General features: G+C 40.8%; 1 protein-coding gene and 1 non-coding gene across 5 annotated transcripts in view; one reads left to right on the forward strand and one right to left on the reverse strand.

The window, feature by feature from the left end:
- Positions 1–20,296, forward strand: part of gria4b (glutamate receptor, ionotropic, AMPA 4b) — a 102,452-nt gene that overhangs the window by 32,952 nt on the left and 49,204 nt on the right. For all 4 annotated transcript variants that reach the window (XM_070917185.1, XM_070917186.1, XM_070917184.1 and 1 more), the window contains exon 3: positions 17,873–18,112. In XM_070917185.1, coding sequence (XP_070773286.1) covers positions 17,873–18,112 — 240 coding nt within the window. The remainder of the gene's footprint in view (positions 1–17,872; positions 18,113–20,296) is intronic.
- On the reverse strand, positions 13,045–13,116 carry trnaq-uug (transfer RNA glutamine (anticodon UUG)). Its single transcript has one exon. It is a non-coding gene; the product is annotated as a tRNA-Gln (tRNA).

The raw sequence follows: 20,296 nt of genomic DNA on the forward strand, positions 1-20,296 counted from the left end.
TTTCTATGGTAATGTTTTGAGGCTGTATTTTGTAATGGTTTTGTATTGAATTGTGTTTGTAATATTCTGACCTCTTCAGAGCTGCAGGGCGTTTGTGTAAATAATAAACTGGTATGTTTTTAACGCTTTATTATTTGTTTTTAAATTTTTTAAATGGAAAAGGCTGTAAACAAAATCAGAAGTGTTACCACTTTATATAGTTGTTATAGATTAGCAAACACTTGCCTATTTACACGTCTAACAGACACAGAGCAACATTATCATTCATTTGGAGGTGTGTCTCTGGACACATAATGAATTTAAGTCCAATATTTACTTTCCTTTTAGCTTTGTTTGCGTTTCCACCAACTCCCAATAGACAAACCTGGCTCTTCAGCTGCTAAATGCTCCACTGTTTTCTCCAGCTAGCCGCTAACTTTGTCTGCCTGCCGTGTGTGATGCTGCTCGGGTAGCTTCCAGTTTTTTGATTTGATGAGGGAAGGTCAGAAAATCAAAACATGAGCTAAAAGACACTAACAATGGCTAGTTGATGATAATTCTCTGTGGGTTTGGCACTAAGTGCAACACCTGTCACATCACACATAGTCATGTTATCCTGAAGGTGGGACAAGTAAATGTCATGAGCTGTCTAAAGAGAGAGAAAGGGTTCATATTCTGGGGTTGTACAGATACATTTTCATGAAGAAAACGTGTAATCAAGGGGAGACTTTGACCTGATGAAGATGTTGCCCAATAGCTAGAGAGTCATCCTCTGGGGACCATGAATATCGATACCTCATTTCACAGCCATCTGCAGTAGTTCTTAAGATGCCCTTCTCTTTAGCGAAGTGTTAGATGCTCCGCCACTAGTGAGGTAAAAATGAGTTCATCACCACAATGCCACTTTTTCTTGTTACCTTCTGAGATGAAGGCATCTCTAATTCTTTATTTATTTTTAAAAAGGAGCCACCTGGGTGGATTAACGCGACTAATACTGCCATGAATGGAAGTAGAAATTGTGACGTAATTGAAATACAGAGACTGAGGAGGAAGATTGAATCATGTAGGGAGGAGGAGGAGGAGGAGGAGGAAGGGGGGGGGGGTTGCAGCGATGAAGGGGGGTAACAAGTGTGTCTCGTTCTGGTGTGTTTTGGCTACTGAGATATCACTGTCTGTACTGCCCTCTCTCTATGTCCTGTCCTCTCTTTGCCCTGAACCTTTTCATCCCCTTGTCCCTCCTTTTCCTGACTCATAGCTTTGATTTACCTCCCCTCACTCCATGTACACACACACACACACACACACACACACACACACACACACTGCACGTTAGATGAATATTCATCTATTTGTTGGTGTAATTCTTATTCTCTCACTGTTTACTCTGTTGTGTTTAAGACAGAGCTTGAGGAAGGCCCAGTATATGTGTGTGTGTGTGTGTGAGTGTGTGAGTGTGTGTGTGAGGGTGAGTGTGAGTGTGTGTGTGTGTGTGTGTGTGTGTGTGTGCGTGTTCCCAGTGACTTCCATGCCTCTCTGAGGATGAGCGGATCTGACAGCATCAGCCGAAAAAGAACTGTTGTCCTCAGACCAAGAATCTCCCAGCTCTGTTGGTGTGTATACGCGTGCATGCATGTTGGTGTGTGTGTTTGTCTGTCTGTGTTCATGTGTGTGTGTGAGTGTGGGTGGATGCGCTGTCTCAAAAATCAGTGAAGCAGTGTGTTTCCTCAACCAGCGTGCTTCCTCTTTCTGAATGCCGTTTCCCATGATGTCTCAGTGTGTGCGCGCACATGTGTGTCTGCTCATGTGTGCACTTCTGTGACCTAAAACAGATCCTATTAGCGATAATATTCCTCTGTGGTTAGCTTGTCAGGGCCCCACGGCGCAGCTCTGAGCTGGGCCCCGGGGCTGACAGCAGACCAGCAGCCACCTGACTGAGCTGAGCAGGTGGAGGCCTCGTGGTGCAGCTCTTCCCCCAGGCCCAGGCTGTGCTTTCTGACCATCCAGTGAGTCATAAAGCATTAGCTAACATGCTAACAGAGCCCCATCCTCCACCACTAGCTACAATGATAACACAAAAGAGCCTTTAATATGACATTATTTTACATTATATATGGTTTTCTTTATTATAATTATCTAATGAGTTATTAAATAAATTGTCAAAAACATATTTTTCACTCAGTAGTAGCAGTCGCGTTCAATACAAATCACACATACTGTATGTGCACACACACACACACACACACACACACACACACACACACACACACACACACACTCACCACCTGGTGTCAGTTGTTGTGTCTGTGCTCCTTGTTCACTCTACTTCTCCACATTGTTCCCATTGTCAGCACGTATGGTGACATTTCTGCACCTGCGGGTGTTGATGTGTGACATAACTGATGCTGCGTACAAGTGTTTTAGTGAAGCTTTGTATTTTTTCCCCCGCTGCTGTGCCGATATACCAGCCACAAAATGTCCTTGTTCATTGGTCACAGTCGCTCGCGTTTAACTCGTGGGTTTACCATAGCAACAGGTCAGCAAATGTGACTGAGCACATGAAATTACATGTTCATTTTTACAGATGTTGTTATTGTTCTGATGCTCTTACAAAGCTGTTCTTACTTTTGGAATTCCTATTTTCCATATATTCAATAATTTTATACATTATTAAATATAAGGCTATGGGGAAGGGGAATTATAACAAGCTGTGCCTTTTGTACCAAATGCTAACGTCAGCATGCTAACATGGTAATGTTTAGCAAGTAATGTTTACCATCTTGGTGTGTAAGCATGCTAACATTTGCTAATTAGCATTTATCAAAACAGTATTGGACAAAAATGGAAATTTTGACCTAATGTTGGTGCTAACTGCAAAGTCAGGGAATCACCTAAATATTCCAATTCATCCTAAAGGGAATATGATAATCCATCCAATGGTTCTGGATTTCAATCCAACCCACAAAATGTCAACTAGCTGTAGGCGGTAGATGAAAAGACAGGGTATCATGTCACAAGGACTCATCATCTGGGAGCCATTAATGTCTGCACCAATTTAGTACTAATCCATCCAGCAGATGTTGAGATATTTCACTGCATAACAGGACGTTTTGACCGGCTGGTGGCAGGAGACGAAACGTTTGGGGATCACCAAAGTCAGCAAGCTTCATCCTTTGGAGATCTTGATAATGTCTGCATCAAATTTCATGGCTTCTAACCTAATATTTGTCTTAGTTAGCATTTTGCCACCACTAAAGGTATGCTGAGTTAGCTATTAGCAGTTCGTACAGACAACTATCACTGTATTACTCTGGTAGTGAAGAAAATGTGATGATTCTTAGTCCTGGAGCTGCAAGAAGCATCTTTTTTCCTATGACTTCTAAGCACATTTAAGGACGTTTATTAGCGATAGACGTGGAGATAACGATATCCTCGGGAGGTGTAAGTCACACTGAATCTAAAAATATGTGTAACATGTCTGTGTGTTTGGATTTGACTGAGTCATGACTCAGAGGAGGAGTACAAATTCGGATGCAAATTGCGGCTCACGTCTCTCCCTCCTCGCAGTTTGAAAACCTCTGGACTATAGATAAGCCAGAAAGAACACTTTAATCTTGGTTATTTCTGCTGCTGCTGACATTTCATAGAAAGTAGAAACGATGTCGTTATGTGTGTAGAGTACAACATGGACAAAATTAACCATTTCAAGACATATTGCTTTGTGCATTTCTTTTTTCATTCCACTGGTTAACTATTTTATAACATCTGTTTAGGGTATTATTTTGAATTTATTCTATAGCTATAGTTTACATGAAAACATAGCAAAACAACACGATTTTCAACCTTTATACTTAGATAAATGAATACATGATAGATTCTAAATCTTTTAATAAATTATCATTTACTTATCAAGGGGGATTCAAATGAGAAAATGCACCCCATCCATTAAGAAAGTGTCTACATTTGCTTGTATTGTCCCACATTTATAATGTAATTCTGATACATTAAAGGATTTATTTGTATTTCGAGGTCCATGTGCAGTAGACTGTGCAGCAGCTGTTGCGTGACACTGGTGATGTCTGTATTGGACGAAACAAGGACTATATTGGCCAAGTCACCTGTGGAGCACAGAAATGTCCAACAGCTGCTGTAAATCAGGCCGTACAGATATGAAGCAGCAGCAGTGGTGATCGTCAGGGGTGCCATACTGCAGTTTATTGGTTTTCTCACTGACATGCTCACATGTGTGTGTGTCTCACTGTGTGTGTGTGTGTGTGTGTGTGTGTGTGTGTGTGTGTGCCTTCCAGCTTCATGTGAGGGTCGGACCCATTTAGGCTGATAAAGCATCATATTTAAAATCATGGCAACATTGGGTCTATATTCGTGCAAGAAAAAGGAGATGGAGGGAAATCATCAGGTGAAGGCTGTAAATAAGGAACAGCCTGCCTCACACACACACACACACACACTTCTCCTCCTGTTTTATTATATACCTCTATACTGTTGGAGGTTAAGAGAAGGTGAAAGAAGAACTAATGAAATATATAAATAAAGACTAAACAGACGTTCCCTCAGGAGGGCAGTGGTTGGGAAAAAGGAAAGACGGCCTTTAGTGATGAGTGAACCTACATGGGCAGAATAGCTACTGTTAAAATGGCAATACTCCCAAAAATAAATGACCTTTTCTCATCCCGACTCAACCCTCATCAGCAATTAACTGGGTGAGTACAATGTTATTATTATTAATGTTGGAAATGACGGCTAAAACTACAATAATAAGACCAAAGTTATAACAAACGAGAGGGACTAGACGAGCGGGGAGGACACAAACTGTACACATACGTTGAAAATGTCTATAAATAATGTGCTGCACACTTAAAAATGTGAAAGTAATGCACATCTTGACAGTTAATTAAGCTCATTTTTCAGTCCAGCTTTAAAAAACCCCCAGAGATTTGATGTTTTAACTGAAAGTTCTGATAAATGTTCTCTTGTTGAGATATTAATCTGTGTGAAGGCTCAGTGGGACACCAGCTCAAGGCGCAGTACATACTGTAATAGTCTGTTTTTCACACTTTGTCAATATTTGGCAGCTATCTGTCAATCAAATTCTCCTCTGCTGAAAGGCAGCCAGTTTACTTTGGCTGCATGTTAATTTAATGAGGACTGCAGAAGTTAAAATTCCTCCACACTCAACATCTCCTCAACTCCATCAACAGGAGTGTTCCTTAAAGCAGCTATAATCAAAATTTTATATAATAGCAATGCATCAGATGATAATGTGAAAACAATGTGTGAAAAGGGGTCGTATAATAGTGATAATACAGAGAATTATCACCTGAATCTGCAACTCCCCTCAGCTTTACAGAGCTTTATTGTTTAGCTGCTTTAAGCACCAAACAGCAGACACATACAATTAGCCACTAGCTATTAAACAGAGTGGAGCATTTAGTAGCCAGATATTTCCCTCAGGAGATGGTAGAGACCAAAATCAGAGCTAAAAGAGAGTGAATGTTGGACTTACATTCATCAGGTAGCCAGAAACATGACTCCAAATGAATGGTAATGTTTCTCAACATATCTACTTAAAATGTGATGATATGTCAGCGTTATGCTCACGAAAACATCCGTTATTGAAGGTTTAAAGAAGGTTCTTTGGTTAGCTCTGTGCGGTAACATTGTTGGTTAGAGCATTTTATGGTCCATAAAGACAAAACAGAGTTTATTTCATCTTTAGCTCTATCGGTTATTACGATGTAGCAGCCATGGGGCACGCTAACAGATTACAGACCTGTAAATAATGAAGCAGGGGAAACTTGCTGCTGTTCGTCTGGTCGGTCTTGACATAATTTGTTAAATAAACACAAATGCTTTATATCACTTCATCCCAAGTCTCTCTTTAGTTTAATGCGACCACATATTTTGTGATGACTGGACAGGTTGTTAACAAATCTCCAGGTTAGAGGAAAGTGAACGGATATACTGCATTAAATAAGCGACAGTGTGCTTGACCTCATCCCTTTTATGTGCTGTTTGGTAGGCAAGTGAAATAAGAGGCTGTGGAACGGACACCGTACAAGAAGCGGTGCTGATATTGTTATTGATTTTCTTTCACATTTACGAGAACACGATATACAAATTTATACACTGGCGGAGAATCCAGGGCACTGCTGGGGCCACAACGAGCCAGTCAGGTGGCCCAGAATGGCAGAATATTCCTGGACTGTTTGGTTGTGTGTTATATCCCCGTTCCTGCCAGATGTTGTGTTTGTTTACAGTTATCCTTGTCGTGATGTGATGACTCATCTGCTTGACCAATCTCGATCAACGACACTGCCGCCCCTGAAAGTACCAGGAATTTGAATTTTGTAACCCCCCCCCCGAGCCATGCTGAAATTTAGTTCCAGGAGATTGTCCTCTAGCTGGAAATCAAAGCAGAACCTGTAACTATGGGCCTTTTTGCACATAGTTTGACTTGTCATAGTAGGAAAAGCACAGGTGCCGTAAATGACATTAACGGTGGCTCGTATCTATTCCAGTTTCCCAGGAAGCCGTGACCGAAGCGGTAATCATCATTCATTTTATTATTTAGAGGCTATAATGTAATTTAGTGCTGATGCTTGTGATGCTCGACTGTACATTTCATACACCACAGCTTCACTTCCACCAACAGTTTATACGCAAGAAAAATCTTGGCCAGTCTGATTGGCTATTATCCATTATCTCCCAATAACCCCCCCCCCCCCCCCCCCCGGTTTGCTCATGTTTTATGGATGCTAAGTGGTAAAGGATTTATGAGGAGTTTAGTTCAGTCATTCCTCGGTGGTTGCACTTAAAATATTCACAGTTTGGAGCGTTTTGTGCCTCTTGGCGATTCCTCTGAGGATCTCTGCTACATTATTAGCTGTTATATTGGTTGTTGTTTTTTTTAAATGTTTTTTTTGACTTGGAGATATGACGTTTGCCACCCCCCCCACCCCCACCCCCCTTGTTCCATAACAGTAAAGCTGGCATATAGAGGGGCCATGGGCCAGCGTTAGCGCTGGGGGCTGCTGTATGGCTGACTTACGGTCATAGCTGTATTTTATCTGACATATGCTTTTTCCCACAGGGGCCCCAGCACAGGAAGCAGCATGCACTTAGTGAAATTGTGTAGCTCCACTTCAGTTTCTGATTGTGTGAGTTTATGCGTGTCACCAATATATACTAACATTTTGCCGATATCTTGGGCCGACAGCCTCTGATGTGATGGATATGATGCAGTTTGTTTGATTACATTTATTTACTGCAGGGTTGTAATGAGGCTTTCTGAATAGTTTCCATACATAAATATACATAAATATGTTTTTGTTTTCTTGCTATTATTTTTCTTAATGTTTGAGTTTCATCTGAATGTTTATGATTGGACCAAAAATAAAAAATAAAAGTTGTTTTCACGGGATAATAAGATTTAAGGTGTTTCATAAGATATCAGATTCATATCATAGTTGTGATATTCTGGGTTTAACCAGCTTCCTCTATGTATGCATGCACATACACACAAGGCTACCTCTAATTCTTTTAGCATTCAACCTCAGGCTGTCTGATTGTATGGCAGGGTGGAGGGAAATGGAGGAGGAGGAGGAGGAGGAGGAGGAGTGTGTAAATGATGTGCAGAGCAGAGCTTCATCCTGCACCATCACTCTTTAACCCAGGGCATGGTGGGAAACAAAGTCAAGCAGACAGAATATGGAGCTGCACAGTGCATATGTGTGTTCATGTGTACATGTGTGTACAAGTGTGTGTGTAGTGAGACATGGTCTGTCAGTGGCACTCATGCATTATGTGGAAATGTGCTGCAATGATGTCCAGTGGGACTCTCTCTGTCTCTGTCTCTTTGTGTGTGTGTGAAAAAGTCATGTGCACAAATGCGAACATGCATGCAACATGCACTTGAATGCACACAAGCACATGGCAACGCTTTATTCAATCTGACACACATACATGAACACACACACACACACACACACACACAGTGTGTGAAGGAGGCAGCAGTGTGCCAGGTTGAACTGAATGGCAGCAGAAGGTGTGTGTGTGTGTGTGTGTGTGTGTGTGTGTGTGTGTGTGTGTGTGTGTGTGTGTATCATGCAGAGTTGTATCATATAATTTTGTCATTTTCAGATACTTTACATGTCTGTGTTGCTGCACTCGTGTAACACAACACTGGTTCAGTCCACAGTTAATGAAAGCTGTTCCAGTTTCTTTTCTCTGTTTTTGTCTCTTCAAAGGAGGTTCTGTTTTTTGTCCTTATTGGTTTGTTTGTTTGTTTGTTGTAAGTAGGATATAAAGTTGTGCCAAGAAACAAGATCAAATTTCAGTTGCAGATACTCTTTTTTTTTTTTTTTAATAGGATTTCTTAACACTGCAAAACATTTGTGTATTGTCTTATCAACTACTCTACGTGTGTGTATTTTGATGCAGATACAGATGCAGATTAAACATTTCTAAACATTATACATTATTAAACTGACACATTTAGTGATTGTGCACAGACAGAAAAATGCTAACTGATGAAAATGTTAAAATGCTGTTTAACATGCTGGTCATCATCTTAGTTTAGCTCAGTTAGTGTGCGTGAACATAGATTCATGTCAAATACTATGTGGATTATATTTGTATTCTGAATGACAGGCGTACACGTCAACACTTCTGGTGTTATATTTCACACATTCCCATATGCATTGTAAAGTGTTGCTCATATTTTATTGGGTAAATGTGTTTTCATGTAGAATCTGTGAACTTTCCTTTAAAAGGGAATGTTTTCTGAGCGACTGTTTTATTTTACAATCTGTGTGTGTTTCAGTCCTGCTAGCTTCACTTACCATTTTTGTTTTGGACTTCTTAGTGTGACTTTGTCTTTGTCCACGATACAAAATCATTTAAGCGACAGTGATGTTGATTCTCCACTTTCTGTTGTGCAGCTGACACAATGCGAGCCTGTTCAACCAAGACATTAAACCTTTGAATAAAGGGAATGTGAGCTTCAATGAAGCCACTATATTGTGTCTGACAGTGGTCGTGTCAATAGAGTTGTTGAATTGAGCGATGGCTTGCCGCTGTGATCCTGTTCAAAATGGCTGCCTTCCCGGCTTGAGCGCTGTGTACGGTCGGTAAAATAGTGATGGTTTCTTTTCATCTGGACGGCTCAGACAGAGGTCCGTATTGATTTTCACCTCGTTGAAACTATTACAGACACAAAGGGGCTTCATTCTCATCCTCTCCGTCCTCATCATAAAAGACCTCCACTCATGTCGCTTACTTCATTGTGAGTCGATGGAGATGTCTTACTACTATTGTGCACACTTAAAGAGCTGATGATGATAGAAAATACCATCATAAACATCTTTTTACGATCTCACTTGAAGAGTTTACTGCACACAATATATTCATGATTCAAAAGCTCAAAAATACATAATATTTCATCATGAAACAGCTATTTTAAGAAACTAGATTACTCATAACTTTAAACAGTTGGCGTAAACTTTATTTCAGTTCAATTCTGTGGCTGATTATAAAGTAGTTTGTAAAGTTTTTCCACCATCACAAATAAAGAGCCAAATAAGAGAATTAGGAGTTCAAACATCCAATAAAATGCATCAAACATATTCATAGCAGCCAGATGTCCAATCAAATGGGAACAATATGTTACTCCTAAAAACTAAGGACAGACAATTTGACTGTGTGCAACAGTCCAGAGAATTTCTTAAGAATCAATGGCACAGTTCTTTAAACGATAAGGCTGTTGTTCTGTATTTTTCTTAATGTTGGTAAATTTCATGAAAAGACCAAAACCAACAATGTATTGATCCTTCTATACAAGTATCGTCTGTGTATCCAAAGCCTGATATAGCTCAGACCTCCATTTTTGGCCAAAAACTATTAAAAACACATTAGCGAGTGTCACAGCGGCACCTGCTGGCATGTTTCAGCTGAAAGTAGTTCCCAACACCTTTTTTGAAAAAATGAAACTACATGTTTTTGACCTGCATTTAAGATACACAGTACGTCTTCAGTAGGAGCAGATGGGCTTTGTATTGACAAGTCGAGATGAACCAGCGCATTGTTGATTTTGGTCTTCGTATTGAATTTGTTCATATCGGTGATACAGGAGCGCAATACTTCCTGTTGTTTTAATGATTTTTAAAACCATCTACTACATATATTGACAGTTGTGTTAACATATTTTTATCCAAAGTATTTTTGTAGCGTAACAAACAAATAGTTTAGCACAGCGAGGTTTGAAAGGCTGATGGATCTTGAGGAGTTACAGTAAGAGAAATCCAGGAAGTCATAAATAATGCGGGATGATATACTGTTATTCATCAGTCACTATTCCACTTCTCCCCGATTTGAGATGCAAAGAATCTGCCTTAACTCAAAATTCAGTGGGCTGACTCCCCGGCAGCAAACATCGGATGTTTTTGCTCTAAAACAAGTGGTAAATAATGGAGGTTTGTTCTGTGCTGCTGAGGTCGATATATTGACGGGGCAGAGGTCAGGGGCAGCCATCATCAAACTGCCCTGTGCTGTGGATGGGGCCTGACACCTGGTTGGACCGAGGGGGGAAAGTGTGTCAGTGGCACTAGACCATCTCCGACCGTCCGCCGATTTACACAGAGCACTGATGACAAAGCAGTTTAGCCGCCCAAAGTCCTGCTCATCAATAGGAGCAGAGTGGGAAAGCTTATCTTACCTTAGCGTAGCCTAGCGTAGCTTAGCTCAGCTCGGAGGTTTGTTAAGGTTCAGATGATTCTGACAGAAGGTGCTCTTGAGCCAAATTCACTCACACGAGGTTTATTTTTGCTGGAAGAGATGATGCGAGTTGGTTTCAGACAAGGGTTATGTAAAATGACAGGAGAGCTTCTGTTGCTTTGCTCTGTTAGTGTGTCACACGCAGAAAGTCTGGCCCATTGATCACAGCGAGCTGCAGTGAGTGTGTGTGTGCTCTGACCTGTTTGTGCAGTGGAGTGTGAGGCCAGCGGATGCTGTTTCAGGGTCACTGCTGGTGTGGGACTAAATGGACCAGTCCAGGAGGCCGGCCTGTCACTAGCAGCCGCCCACTCACTGTCAGTACTACTGCTGTCACATCACTACTAGGTCATACAGAGCCAGCTCTGTTTGATACAGCTTGACTCTGATGGATTGCTGCTATTGGCCCCTGCTGTCTCTTTGCACTGGAGTCAATCCCGATGTGGGTTTTCTGGGAAGCCGTGTGTCTCAAAACACATGTGTGAAATGTCAAATCTCAGGCTGAGCGCAAGTCACTTCGACATTTTGCTAAAGTTGAATTTTATTTTGTAGGTGTATAACATGGACACCAATAAAAGGAGGATGGTTCAACAGAGAGTTCAATATTTAAACATGTTTGAGTATTTTTCCCATTAGGTCCAGTCAGTTGCACATATTTAATTATTCCCATGAAATCTGTCCCCATCAAATTTCCCCTTTTACTTGTTTTGTATATAGTAATAATAAAAGAGACTAAAATGCAAGGAAACAGGAGAGGAAAGAAAGTCTGTATTGATCTATTTATTTATTTATTTATGTATGAAATTTGTTGTTGACTCATGAGATAGCCATAAAGGACTCCTCTGGGATGCTCTAGAGAAACATGTGTAAGGTACCAGTATGTGAAAATAGGATAGTTTTAATGGTACCATTAATGCTTTTGTGAAGGTGTTATTGATTTTAGAGTATATTGATAGTTGTTTGTTTAAGATAATCATCAACTGGAGATCACAGTTGAGCTACAACATGAACGTATTTGAATCCACGTGTTTATGGAGCTGTTTACACAACAAAGAAGCCAGATTGACCAATGAAATCTGCCTGTTTAATGACTTAACAAGACTGAGGGTGAGGCAAGGGCATGAATTTCTTGTTGTTTCCTGACCAAACTTGTCCACATCTGATCTGAGTCATCATTGAAACACAACAGTCATATACAACGAAGATTTAATGGCCCTCTAAACAAATGAAAAACATGATCCTGCCTCAAACACACTCATAAAACTTACAGCCTCCAGTACGTCAGTATTCCTGTGAGCGTATTGACGCGCAGTATTTCCTGCATGCAGACAATAAATTCTTCATAGTAAGTGCAGCGAGCGACTGAATGAAGTGATCCTCCACTGAAGAAACCCACTGGTGAGCACGGCCCGAGCTGTTAGCTGTTTATGGTTTTGATGGATTCCTTCTTCATCGCAGAGGCAATCTATTTTAATGAAATGGATAACACTCATCATCTGCCATTTGGCATCTGCTGAGGCTCGGTGCTGTACTGTCCGCGCTGCCAGAGCTTCTCTGGGCAGAGTGGTCTGGTTGGCAGCTCCTGAATGTGTGGAAATGTGACCTTGAAGGAATCCTTTGTTATGCTCAGAGTTGGACTGAACACACAGTGAAAAACTTTATGGGATATTCCACATTCAGAGGTGCCACGTCTGACAGGCAGCCAATCGGATTTCCAAACCATACCATGATGTTTTTACAACGTTTTTGTAGCTAGAATATCTTCTTTTACAAGTGATGGAAAGTAACTTAGTACCGTACTCAAGTACAATTTTGAGGTACTGTAGTTGAGTACATCTCAGAGGTAAATATTTTTAGTCCACTGCATTTATTTGGTCATTTTAATTACTTGTTACTTTGCAGACAACACAAAATATAATCAATAAATAGATCAAGATGTAAATAATAAATTCACAAGCTACCCAGGTATCTATGAAGTTATTAAACTAATCTCCACCTTTACCAGCTGCAATATTAAATTGCATTTATAATTATAATCCAATTATATGATATATATTATCTGAAATGGGCCATTCTGCATGTATATTTTGTAATTTTACTTAAGTAAAATTTTGAATGCTTGACTGGTGCTGGGAACAGAAATAAGTTAAAAGATCTGAGTACTTTTTCCATCACTGTCTTTTAATTATTCTGCATAAACTGGAAATACAAAAAGCTCCAGCTTGTTGTGTGCCAGAATCAGAATCAGAAATACTTTATTGATCAAAAAGACAAAAGACAAGGTTCCACCGAGACTTGAACTCGGATCACTGGATTCAAAGTCCAGAGTGCTGACCATTACACCATGGAACCTAGTACACAAGTATGCATATACATTGTGTAGTCGCGATACTTCCTGTTAAATAAAACACACAAGAAGCGTTCGAATTCCACATGAAAACATATTCACTTCCATAAAGAAATATATCTTTGTAACACTTTAAGGAAAATGGGAAATTAATATATTCCCTTCAGAATAAAAGTCTCCACTGAGAACAACAAACCTCATTATAAATTGTATTATGTCCTTTCCTTGGTGCTCCAGCATGTTTGTGGTGTAAATGCGAATATGAGTGTCTTTTAGATGAATTCCCATCAGTGTTGTGATAATCAGTCCAATTACTATTGGTTTATTGGCTCTGTTTGTCTGACTGTCTCCATGTAACAGTGGCAGCAGGAGGATATTTAACAGGCAGACATGTCCACAGATTCAGTAAACATGAAACAGGATGTTTTATGGGATGGTAGCATTTAAAGACGTGGTTTGTTTATCATTGGTTGTAGTGGTGGTATTAGTGTTGTTTTTGATGTATCATCAGTTTCAGTCCAAAGTAAGCGGGCGAGTTAAACCCTAGTGGTATGAAACAGCAGTAATTAGAGACAAACACAGCAGGGGGAGACAAAGTTTGAGCAAGACTCAGGTTTTGATTTCAGACCTGCAGGTTTCCCTACATGCATATTGATATTGTTGTTATTCAAACTGGTATTTCTGCATAACACCGGTGTAGCCTCTAGAAAGAGGGTGTGGGTTGACATTTAAGGATGGTGTGTATTTGTGTGTACGTGTGTTGATGTCATCCCATCCCTTGAGCGGACATCAGTGGGTTGTGTAGATTTTCCAACCTCTGGACTTCTTTCGTGGTTGAGTGGACGCTCTCTCTACCACGACTCCTGTGAGCCTTCGTCCCTTAATATGGACACACACACACACACACACACACACACACACACACACACCCTTACAGTAAATGTTAGTCACTGTTGTCTTCAGGGAGCAGGTCCATATGCATGTAAATAACAGCAGTTATTGTAAAGCAATGCAGTAATTTGATAGATTTTACTACAACTGAAATTAAATTAAGTATTTTTAGGTGCTCCACAGATCTTCTCTATAAATGACCTGTTCTCTCTTAAGAGAAAAAAAAACTGCACCCAAAATTAAGTTTTATATTTTCAGTTTTCAGTATCTGTGCAATAACCAGCCAATCAAGTCATTTCATTTTAAACAAAACTTTAAAAAACAACCCATGATCTTTCTTTAAACCTGCAATGAATCCTTTTTGGCCACTTTGGGGCAGCAGAAGCAATTTGTGAACAAAACAGCGACATATCATCACCTTGTTAGCAAACCGTTGCAGTTACGGAGCAACATTATCATCTATTTGGAGTCCAATATTCACCATCTTTATAGCCTATAGCTCTGTTCTTTGTCACTACCAACTCCTGAGAGAAATATCTGGCTCTTTGGCCACTAAGTGCTCCTCCCCAGCTACTCGTTAACTTTGTCTGTCTGCTCTGTGATGCTAGGGAAGTGTTGCAGTGCATTTTTAGAGCTTCTTCGCTCAGTAACCAAAAACAACACTATGAGAGCGGTGAAAGTGAACCAAAACAGTGCTGAAAGACGCTGAAATGCTCCAGAGCTGAGAGGAACTACAGAGATCCACGTCATCATCCAAAAGTAGTCATTTGATCCAGTTTTTTGGAACAAATATGGGAAAAGTGCACTGCTAAAGTCCTTTTTCATGCTAGATAGCAACTTAGCTAGTCAACTGTAGCACATAAACCTGCACGTCAACATTCATGAGCTAAATGCTGTTGCCTTTTTTTCTTCAATACTTGTACAAAGTGCCGTCCGTCCTTGAGCTTACTTGGCAGCACAGGTTTGTTTACGTCTATAGGTGCCCCTGCTGGCTCAGCTGTCAATCAAATGTACACCGGCCCACCCCCTCAGAGGCTTAGAGGCTGAAGGGGCATTTCTGGTGGATCTCCAAAGACCTTTTTTTCTTCCCTTCAGCAAAATGTTAAAGATTCCCTCTAGACATTTTTTAATACTTACAGAGATATGATGCTTTGAGTTAAAGCTTTTTTGTTTTTTCTACAAAAAAGTTAAATTACCTGTTTAAAAAGTTCTTAAAATGACATCTACTCCCTCTTACTCATTAAAAATCCAGAATCGATGCACTGGAGGCTTCAAGTTTCTACTTGTCGACACTTATATATTTATATAATATACTGTATCAGCAGATGAATGTGGAAACAGCCATTCATTCTGAAAAAGTGAAGGTCAAACATCCAACTGAGGAAACAATAAGCAAAGTACATTTTTAAGTAGAGGGGGACTTTAAAAATACATTTGAAATTCAACTTCCCTGCAAAGAAAGGGATGTCGACAGGTTCATCATTTGATATTAGGTAGATAACTCACAGGTTATAGGCAAATGCAATTCTTTGGATCCATGAAGGTAAAATATTTGCAGTAATGTCTCCCCAGCCAACACTTTAAATGAGTCATGACACGAGGAAAAGCAAACTTTAGCTGTGATATTACAACAAAACCCCACTGCAGCACAGTCTCGACTGCCGTGTTTCTCCTGACATCGTAGTTCCCGGCACCTCCATGTACCTTAATTGTGTGTACAACAGAAGAAGCATGGCTTTCCTCTCTCTGCCTCTCTGACTGTTGTCTTGTTTGTCTCACTGAGGGAGGAGGCTGCAGGCAGATCAGAAAAGACGCAGACTCTCTCTCTCTCTACAGTAGAGTACTCTGCATGGAAACAATGGGTTTGTCAGTAAAGCAGCCCTCTTGTTTGCTTCCCCACCCCCCATTTTCCTTTAACAAGAGCAACATCTTGAGCTCTTCCTTCGGTTTTCCGCTCGCTCTGATTCTCCTCGAAGCCGGAAACTGGCAGAGGATGCTCATTATCTTCCCTTTTCTGTTGTTGTTCTGCGTGTGTGTAAAAAGTGGGCAATTATAGTACGACTCTTGCAGACAGCCAAACCTTTCTATAATGAGCAGATCTCCTTAAGCAGGACCCACTGTGTATGTGTGTACAGCTCCGCTTGTGTGGACTTTATCAACATTTATAAAGTTTCCATTTAATTCAAAGTCTGACCAGTAAAACACAATAGATGCAGGTTCAGTTTATGCTGTTTTGATGTGATGCGACGTGTTTTGTTAATGGGTAATACGTCCTCTAGCATATATCTACACAACAGTGAGGGGGAATGATTCATTGCGCCGCTAGGAAATGTTGGTACTGCTGTCGTTGCTTAAATGAAGGAAGAGAAACACTTTTGAGATGAAAGCGTCAGAGGAAACGGATGCGTTTGGTTTTGATCTCTGTTTACTGCATTCAGCGGTTCTCTTGAAAGGATTTAAAGTGGTAATCAGCGGGATAATGGTTTGTTATTTTGTCTCCAGTAGTGGTGCTAAGCATTCATTGCTGTGGTGATTTTTGCGCCACATTTCCCGGCCATCAATTGTCATTCAAAACAGTGAGCGTTCTTTTGTCTTCATCATCTGTTCAGGTGCATTTTGTCAAATATGGAGGCTACCACTGCTCATGTCAACTGCACGGTCCTCCTTCTATTTATCCCAAGCAAACTGAAAACATCACTTCGTGCGTGCGGGATTAGTTTGCTGGCATCGTTCCAAGATTTGTGTCATTTACAAAATGTGTGTCTCTTGAGATGAGCCCTCATTTTGTTTGTTTGTTGTTGTTTTGATTCGACACAATGAAATTATCATGGGGGGAAACGTGCTCAATAAAAGATAAGTAAACTGATCCGCAGCCTGACAACGTCCTTGTTGTGAATGTGTGCTTGATTTGAGGATGATGGATGAAATATATCAACTTTGTTCAAATAGAAGAAACATTTTTAAATGTATTATGTTTAAAGCAGCACTAATATTTTTATTATTTATTATTAAATATTGGATCAAGTGTCGCTCAAAATGACGAACCCACAGAAATCTCCCAACTCTGCAGTTCCTCTCAGCTCTACAAAGAGTTTTAGCATCTTTTAACACATTGTTTTGGTTTCTAGCCCACAAACTTAGTCTGCTCTTGTCAGCCTTGTTTTCAGCAACAGCTTAGTTACGGGTAACGCTACCCGCCCAGCACCAAACAAGCTGGTGAACATAGTGGAGCATTTAGCAGCTAAAGAGCCATGTTTCTATCAGGAGTTAGTGGAGACCAAAACAAAGCTAAAAGGAGAAACGAGACTCTAAGTGAATGATAACGTGTCTCTGTGTCTGCTGGATGTGTAAATGGGCCACTTTTTCTTAACGTGTTCACCATCATCACTGTATGAGGTGATAATATATCGCATATTGTGTTTACAGCTGATTCTGCTGCCCCCAAGTGGCCAAAAATAGGTAAATGTAGCTTTGAATTGAATTTGTAACAGATGATTTAGAGATTTACAGTTAGTAAGATGTTGGACCTGTGATGCCAGATGTTGAGCCAGACAAAGTCTCGAGCCAGTCACGGACAATGTTATGAAGTGAGTACAGTATGTTGACAGCAAGGTTGTGATGAAAAGAGGGTTAAATGATTTCAGAGAAAACCCAGAAAGAGTAAAACCATTGATTGAGCACAGGAGGACTTTGGAGGAAACTAATTAGATAAATGACTTTGGAGAAATAAAAGGTGCTTATGAATCCTGATGGTAAACGTAATCTCTCGACATGTCAATGATTAAGTTATTTTTTCCTCTCCTTCCTCGTCCACACCAAGTCTAACGTTTTATTTATTCATTGATTTTTTGTTGTTGTCTTCTTCCCCAGTTTGCTCCCAGTACTCCCGCGGTGTCTTCGCCATCTTCGGCCTGTATGACAAGCGCTCTGTCCACACGTTGACGTCCTTCTGTAGCGCCCTGCACATCTCCCTCATCACGCCCAGCTTCCCCACTGAGGGCGAGAGCCAGTTCACCCTGCAGCTCCGGCCGTCCATCCGGGGGGCGCTCCTGTCCCTCCTCGACCACTACGACTGGAACAAGTTCGTCTTCCTGTACGACACCGACCGAGGTGGGTGCTTTTGTCTTTCCTTTGGAAGCTTATATAAAAGTTACAGATGAGTCTTTATGCCAGAACAAAACATAGAACAGAAACTCCACACCTGTTCCAGAATCTGGCTTTTTGTATTATGCCATAGAAATTTGTAATTTCTGAGAAAACAGCATGTGAAATTTACAGTAACTGCAAAATGGAGGTAAAAAGCAAGCCAGAGTGCAGTGACTGCACTTTAGAAGCTGTCAAGCACTTAATACTCTGTGCCACAGAGAAACACTGATAAAACAAGAAAGAGCTACGAGGTGGCTAGCATTAGCTACAGCTAAAATAAAATGTACACACTGATCTCTCCCTAGCTGTTATCTGTAATTAAAGACAACCATTTCGATGAGCTGTCTTGGTAGTTCAGTCAGTTTATTCCACATAAAATGAGAATGTAGCTGAATCCCATGTCAGTCAGAAGCAAAGGAGGAAGCAACACGATGTTATTATGCTGCCACAAAACCTCAGAGGCAGGAGGTCAAAGTGGGTGGATTGACAAAGTGTCCAACTGTGATACAGGAGACTGCAGTTTGCATCCTGTCTCGTCCTCTCTTTTCTGTCTCTAACATTAACTAAGTAGCTTTGGTTGCCTAAACTTAACCAAACCAGGACAATACAGGAAACAGATCACAAGGTGCTCATGAGAGTTGTTTCTGTTGTTTCTGACAAATGATCTATTTGTATGAGGACCTGTTGGATTATATGTATGTGTTTATATTTATTTATTTTTGTAATATATTTCAAGGCATTCAAAATGTCTGCAGCTCTCAAACATTACATTAACCTGCCCTCTTTAAAAAGGTATATTTAATTCATAATAATTGTATTTAATTGCAATAAATGTTGAACAGACAGGCACATGACATTTCTTTGCCCTCACGTCCTGTTTTCAGAGGTGTGAACGGATGTGCCTCTAAAATAATGGCTGTTTTTTTGTTTTTTTTGTCCACAACATGTCTTGGAGCCACCAAGTGATCAATATTGCAGTGCAGCTGCCGTTAGCAGCGTAGTGGATAGTGTTGGACCTCTCTCTCTGTCTGTCTCTGGCTCTGTTCCCCACCGGAGGACGAGGACTATGTATTTCTCTCTCCTTCTGTGTGTTTCTCTCCCTTTGGATTTTTTTTCTTTTCTTTCCCTTTTCATTTTTTCTGTCACCCACCCAATCTTCCCTCTCACCACATACACATTCACAGAGTCAATAGGTTTGTACTTACTCCCCACCCCCCCCCGTGTCACATTTCCATTACAAGACAGAATGGATATGGGCTACTGCTTGGATCACATCTCCACATCTCGCTTTCATACAATTCCCAGAAGGTAGTCAGGGGTTTTTAATTCTCTCTCTCTGTGCTGCTGTGTGGACTGCAGTGAATGTTTGAGCAGATTGGCTGTACAGGAGCTACAGAGTGAGGAGGACCGTATCACGATGGCCTCCCCCTCAGAACGACCCATTCGCTGCCTCTTTTTCTCTCATCTCAGGTTGTGCACGCTTGACTGGGTAAAGAGCCTCTCAACAAAACCTACTTGTATCTGATCAAGTGTTCTCCAGAAACACAACAAAGGTTCCTAACTGTAAGGCTGCGCTGAGGACACACAACCTTGACTTTTAGGTTGCCCGAAGCCCCGATGTGGCATCACAACTGATTCAAGATCAGCATTAGTCTCGCCTCCCAGTTTAAAAGGGACTGTAATGATTATTTCAAATGCTAGACAACCAATCAGATTCAAACACTGAACAGCAATGACCACTGGCCTGTTGAGACGCTGAAACCAGGAACCTGGATCGATCATTCTAGACATTTATTATGTCGAAAACAGGAAGCGAATTGAAGCGTTATAAAAACAGAGGCTGTGGTGTACTGACATGTGACACATGCAGGCCTGTCAGAGTCGATGTGGAGTGATACATTTGTCGAAATACAAGCACATCTGTTCCAGGAGACAGATGACTGATGGACTTTTCAGAAACACTTTAAAAGCGGTGTCAGTGCATGTTGCCCCGCAGTCTGCAGTCTGCACTGTGTTCCTGTTGCTGAGAGCGAGGGCTGTCACTTTTTGTTTGAAATTCGAACTACTGCTCAAATGTAGGAGAAAAAATAAATAAAAAATTGATCTGCAATGATACGTTCAAATTTAAAATTCTTTGTGTTTAAGCGC

This window comes from Enoplosus armatus, chromosome 13 (genome assembly GCF_043641665.1).
Source record: "Enoplosus armatus isolate fEnoArm2 chromosome 13, fEnoArm2.hap1, whole genome shotgun sequence".
Taxonomy (NCBI): Eukaryota; Metazoa; Chordata; class Actinopteri; order Centrarchiformes; family Enoplosidae; genus Enoplosus; species Enoplosus armatus.